At 37.3% G+C, this 6,550-nt stretch overlaps 1 protein-coding gene across 1 annotated transcript in view; it reads left to right on the plus strand.

The window, feature by feature from the left end:
* The window catches only part of Slc4a10 (solute carrier family 4 member 10), a gene marked incomplete in the record, with an annotated part of 363,623 nt that overhangs the window by 143,128 nt on the left and 213,945 nt on the right, over window positions 1–6,550 (plus strand). Inside the window, 1 exon segment of the mRNA XM_008845753.2 lies at window positions 3,892–3,973. Within this exon segment, the coding sequence (XP_008843975.1) occupies window positions 3,892–3,973 (82 nt within the window).

The following is a 6,550-nucleotide window of genomic DNA, read 5'->3' on the forward strand; positions in this document are numbered from 1 at the left end:
GTTGTTTGCATATGTGTGTGCCTGGTGAACTCACCAATGCATGTGCATGTGGAGGCTGGAGGTTGACAAAGGATATCTTCCTCTATTGTACATCATCCTATTTATTTTTTGAGACAGGGTCTTTTTACAGAACCTGAAGCTTGCTGTTTTAGCCATATTGACTGGCCAGCATGCCTCCAGGATTCTCCTGTTTCCCCTACCCCAAACCCCACCCCATGCTGGAGTTACCAATATGTGCCTATGTGTTTGCTTTTACATATGCGTTGGTGATCCAGATCACATCCTCACAGTGAAGCCCTTTAGCTATTGAGTCATCTCTCCAGCCTAGTTTGATGATTTTTTTTAAATGTGAACATTATTGAGTATGTTGACCTCTAGATTCAAGTGTACTTCAAATATGATAGCTAAGTTGAAAGCTTTTTTCTGCTACTGATTTCTAATATTTGTTTAAATATTGTTATCATTATAAAAATGACAAAAATTCTTCCACTAAATTTTTTGTGGCACATATGTTCTACATTTCTATTTGACTATATCTGTATCCATACTACAAATGTACTGTTCAGAAGTCATCAAATTGCTGAAAATCATAAAAGTTATGTGGAGTTTGCCTTTAAAATAGTTGAATATAAATACAAATTAGTTATACAAATTTTAGAAATACAATTTAGTTATAATCAGGATGTAACTAGAGCAGGGATATAGATCATACGTGAATGGCTATTCTTCCTTAGGAAGTCATTTGTATTTTAATGGAAGTAGGAGCACTGAACCATTACTTCCTACTGATAGAAAGAAAAATCCTCCAAGTAATTCAGCAAAAGATATATATGACTTACATTACTATAAATCATATGTTCTTAAACTTATGACCGTAACTTTAATATTGAAAAAATATTAACTTGGAAAGAAAAAAATATACTTAATTTGGTTAGATGCCTCTATACACTCACTTAAGATGTGATTTCTGTGAGGATTAGTTACATTGTTCTAAGGCTACAGTTTATGCTTTTCAAGTTGCAGATCTAACCCATTTTTAAGACCTGAAATACATTTAGGGGGTAGTGACTACTATTTTTAATTTTTAATTATTTTGTGACTATCATTCTTTAATGAAACAGAATATCCTAGAACACGAAATATCACAATGCATTTTGATTTTTTTTCTTATGGTGCTAAGAGCAGGAGCCAAAGTCTTGCAGGTACTAAGTGAGTGCTCTAACCACTGAGTCATGTCCCTAACGTGAATTACTTTTAGTGAGGGTAAATACTAAAGTATGAAACTTTTGTTTTTATTACATGAATTTGAATAGGTGACTGTTTGGGGATATAAAAGGTATTTTTCACTGTGGGTCATGGCTTAAAACTTTTACAATATTGGTGTATATGTGTTAATGGAATCCTCTTACAAATGTTTATCAAGGGTAATGTTAAATATTATAGAAAGCAATGTCATATGTTTGTATTCTTTTCCATATGCAATACTAAAATTTGTCAATAAATGCATAAATATTTATGGGAAGTAGGGTGCATTTGGTATGTTTGATATTCAAAAATCTATAGAAACAATAAAAAATAAAATAAAAATTCATCTATTGACATATTTAGGAGTGACCTCAAAGTCTAGCACCTGATACCATAGATCCCTCCACATTCCTTACATCATAATTCATGTTTATAGTCTTTTGACTGAATCCACATGAGATAAACTTAAACTATAGCTCCATTAATTACCTAGTAGGCATCCAGCCCTACTCTGGTTGGTGAACCACAGTGACTTTTTATGTTTTCTGTGATTAGCCACCTTGGTAAAAGATGGTAAGTTCTTTTGAAGATGGGCATGATAAAGACTGTAAATTTTGGCATTGTAACAGGGCCTGTACTAGATCTGTCATCCTTTAGTCAATGATTTTGATATTATAAATTGGCTCAAATATAAGAATTGGTTGAGAAGCCATCACTATGTTTTGAAAATTCAAGCTAGACATCAGTTCACTTGACCTAGAACTTCTTTGTTCATATGTATCAAATAAGAATTTAGTAGACTGTCCATCCACTTCATCTCTAGGGACACTTTGATCCACTAGCGAGCACTTGAGGTCTCTATGAATCAGCTTATTTTTATTACTGCTTTGATTTGCTGTCCTTAAGCTAAACACACCTATCTTGTCTTTGGTGATTAAGTTCTGTCATATGTTCTCCTCCACAACACAGTTATCCTCATTACCTTTAAGTATCCCAGCCCACAATGACAATAATAAGTATATATTATTGGACTTACTCAAAGATTCTTCCTTAGTGAAAGGAAGTTGTTACCAGTATCCAGTGCTTCAAAGTATTTGGTTGCTTAGAAGACAAAGGTACTATTTCTTTCAACATAATTTTTGATTTTTAAAGCCTTCTTTTTAAGTAGTCATATGGTAGAATAGTCTTAGAATACATCTCAAAGCTTCATTCAGTTTTGATGTTCTCCTGTTATGTTAAATGTTCTTTTTTAAATCAATTTTTACATATGTGTTCATGACCAGATGAAAGTTTGAAATGGTTTCACTTCTTGCATTTTTCTTTTATCCTGCATGGTCAAATTGATTATACTAAATACTTTCTTCATTGTTTTTCAATACACATTTTTATTGAATTTTTGTACATTTCATATAATACATCTTAATCATATTTAGGCACCCTCTCCTATATGCACCCCTCATAGACCTCATCAGATTTCATGTATTCTGTCATATATGTTAAGGCCTATCTAGTAAAATTGGGTCCCCATATGTCCTTCAATGTGAGTTCATCCACTGGAGCCTTGTCAGCCTAACTAGCGTCACTTCCTTAAAGAAGACCAACTCTTCCTCAGCCAGCAATGGTCAGCTGCCAATAATTCCCCAGCTAAGGTTGGGCTTCTTGCCCGTTTCCCCAGTTCTGTGCTGGGTTTTGTTTGGTTTCAGTTTGCATGGATCTTGTGCATGTTCTCACATTTACTGTGAGTTCATATGAGTGACAGATCAGCAGCCTAGAAAACTCTTTCCTTATGGTCATGCACTGCCCTTGGCTTTTATAATCTTTCCACCTCCTGTTCTACAATAGTCCCTGGCCATGTGTGAGTGAGGTTTAATATAGGAGTTTTATCCAGGAGCACGCACTCTGCAGTCTCTTACTCTCTACATTTTGGCCAGTTGTGGCCTCCTGGGTGAGAGTTGATGCATTAGTATTTACTTCACCCCCTGTTGCACTATGTTCTGTGAACCTTTGAGCCTTGGGTATAGAGGTTGAGCACCAAATTATTTACTGTGTTTTGAGCATATGTACAATGTTCAGAATACTTAGTATCTGTTCAGCCATCCTAAACTAGAAAATACATATAAGGAAACAAAATGCAAATGATCATCATTTATTATCTAGTTTTTTGAGATGCCTTGTACTAGCAAAGTAATTAGAGTTTTCATTTACCTAATAATTGCCCACTAATTGCTTTCACAGGACTAGATCAATTTTTAATGGAAGTGGAATTATTTCACCCTGCCATAGCATTCATGGTGTTAATACTAATGATCTTCATTTTTTCCCTTGTATAGTTCAAAATGTGATCTTGTTAACAAGAGTTCTTTATCAGGGATAAAGAGGCATGATACTAAATTGACAAGATAGCTGTTTGTGTTCTGTTTTTCATCTCATTAACAAATGATGCCAACAGGAATGTTTGAATACTGTCAATATCAAATCAAATGACATTTCTTATCTGAATATAGGACTAAATTCATTTTTGCTTCCTTTTGAAAGCAACACTTGATAATCAAACACCAAATTCCTAAATATTATGTCATGTAATGCTTGATTTTTGAAATGAAAAGATATATATACATATTTATTTTATTTTTCCTCACTGTATAGAGAAATGATGAAGAGGCAGTTGTGGATAGAGGTGGAACACGTTCTATTCTCAAAACACATTTTGAGAAAGAAGATTTAGAAGGTAAGAATTACTTTTCTTGGGATAATTATTGATATACTTTCTGGAGAAATTTCAAAGAGAAATACCATTTATCAGTTTTGGAGAATTGAGAATGTTGTTATCAAAGTAATGATAGTGTGCTGGTGGGAAGCAAATACTATTGTTCTGGTGCAGCCTGGAATGCCAGCAGGCAGACCTGCAATTCATTCATACACAAACATTTACTGAACCCACACCACATTTTAGCTATAGTTTGCTGCCAACTCTGAAGTAATTCCTGTTTCAAGTAATTATACTTAATTATGGAATTAAAAGAAATAGAACAGACACACCTATCATGTTTGATATGATAGGGTAGGAAGGTCACCTAACTGGGGACTGAAGAGATGGCTAAGCGGCTAAGAATGCCTGTTGCCCTTGCAGAGGACACAGTTTGATTCCCAATGCCCACATAACAGCTCACAACCATCTGTAACTACAGCTCCAGAGGATCCAACACCTTCTTCTGGCCTTGTAGACACACACACATACATGCAGGAAAGCACTCATATGCATAACATAAAAATATATCTTAAATAAACATGAGTATATAACTTAGCCTATGTTGTCAGAATAGCCTGTCACTGGAAGAGAATTAAGGATAAATGGAGTTCTTATTTTACTCAGGTATCAAAAAGAGACAGAGAAAGTAACCATTTCTATATCTTCTCTGCAGTAGAAATAAATACGGCTAATTCAATGCTGCAGTATTTAACTATGCACACTCTAACAATGGACTGCAGTGGGCTTAAATGCTATGTCTATTACTTAATTGGTATGGGATTTAGTTAACTGGTCTGCACCTCAGTTATTTCAAATGTTAGCATACTGGAATCATTGTGTATATCTTGAAGTCTTTCTCTAAATGAGCATTAAGAGAAAACTATTTACAATTATACACATGGAGTGAGGGTAACATAAATATCAGCAATTATTGTGACAGCACAATTTATGTTAACAAAGAATTAACTTTTATCATTTAACTAGAAATTTTTTATGTCTGATATATAAGGTATTTAATGTTTGTAATTTGACTGAGAGGTGAAAGTTACGTGGTTTTTCAAGTGCAGGTAATCAGAGCTCTGATTATTCATTGAGCCGAGAAACGAAGTAATTTTCAGTTTAAGCATTACAATATAAATGTTTCAATTACAATTAGATTCACTGTCTTCGAGTTTTATTTAAGCTACAAAAATTCTACAACAAGAGTGTTAATTAAGTATTTGGAAACAACTTTTACCAATTCTGCCTATCTGTGACTGACATTTTGCTTGGTACGCAGAAAATACCCAGGTCTAGGAAGGTCATGCTTGTGGATGAGTACAGTGATTTGCTATGACACTCATATTCATTATGTAGATTGAAGGTAGCAAAACTTGAAAAATTAAACTTGTAACAGATTATATAAAACTTTTCTTAGGTTCAAATGTCAATATATTACAGGTTTTTTCCCTTGACGTTCTTCATTTATTCAACTTTAAACGTTATGAGCATGTGCATGGACATTGCTAGCCTTCAGATCTAAGACTTATCTTACACACGAGTTGTTTAGGGCAAACTTACATTAATCAGTTTGATTCTAAGTGTAACCAGAACCAGACAGAACATTAATGGTTACAGAGATGAAAAATGTACTTTAAAAATTAAAATGAGAAGTCTATAGCGCAGCTCTCTGCACCGGGACTCCCTAAGTGACATTCCCCTTTCCATCCCCCGCCTCGCTGTTCTATACTCCTAGTTTGGACCCTGCGCCATTCCTAGTCTCGGGGCCCCAGACACCTGGGGAACCAATATTGCTTCCTGATCCTTCTCACCCAGAGCAGCTCAGTCCCTTTCTTGGGCTCCAGGAGCACCGCTTCTGGTCCTGGCCCTGCCCTCACCTCTCTCTGCTTCCCTCGACCTGCACCACCGGCTAGCTCTCCTAGCCTGCACTACTATCCTCAGACCTCTTGGGGTAGGTCTATAGCGCAGCTCCGGGACTCCCTAAGCGACATTCACCTTTCTATCCCCCGTCTCGCTGTTCTATACTCCTAGTTTGGACCCTGCGCCATTCCTAGTCTCGGGGCCCCAGACACCTGGGGAACCAATATTGCTTCCTGATCCTTCTCACCCAGAGCAGCTCAGTCCCTTTCTTGGGCTCCAGGAGCACCGCTTCTGGTCCTGGCCCTGCCCTCACCTCTCTCTGCTTCCCTCGACCTGCACCACCGGCTAGCTCTCCTAGCCTGCACTACTATCCTCAGACCTCTTGGGGTAGGTCTATAGCGCAGCTCCGGGACTCCCTAAGCGACATTCACCCTTCTATCCCCCGTCTCGCTGTTCTATACTCCTAGTTTGGGCCCTGCGCCATTCCTAGTCTTGGGGCCCCAGACACCTGGGGAACCAATACTGCTTCCTGATCCTTCTCACCCAGAGCACCTAAGTCCTTTTCTTGGGCTCCAGGAGCACAGCTTCTGGTCCTGGCCCTGCCCTCATCTCCCTCTACTTCCCTGGTCCTGCAACACCCACCAGCCTCTTTCTGGGGCTGACAGCCTCTTTTTGGGGCTCCAAGGCTTACCTTTA

Source organism: Nannospalax galili, unplaced genomic scaffold (genome assembly GCF_000622305.1).
Source record: "Nannospalax galili isolate Female #2095 unplaced genomic scaffold, S.galili_v1.0 scaffold540, whole genome shotgun sequence".
NCBI lineage: Eukaryota > Metazoa > Chordata > Mammalia > Rodentia > Spalacidae > Nannospalax > Nannospalax galili.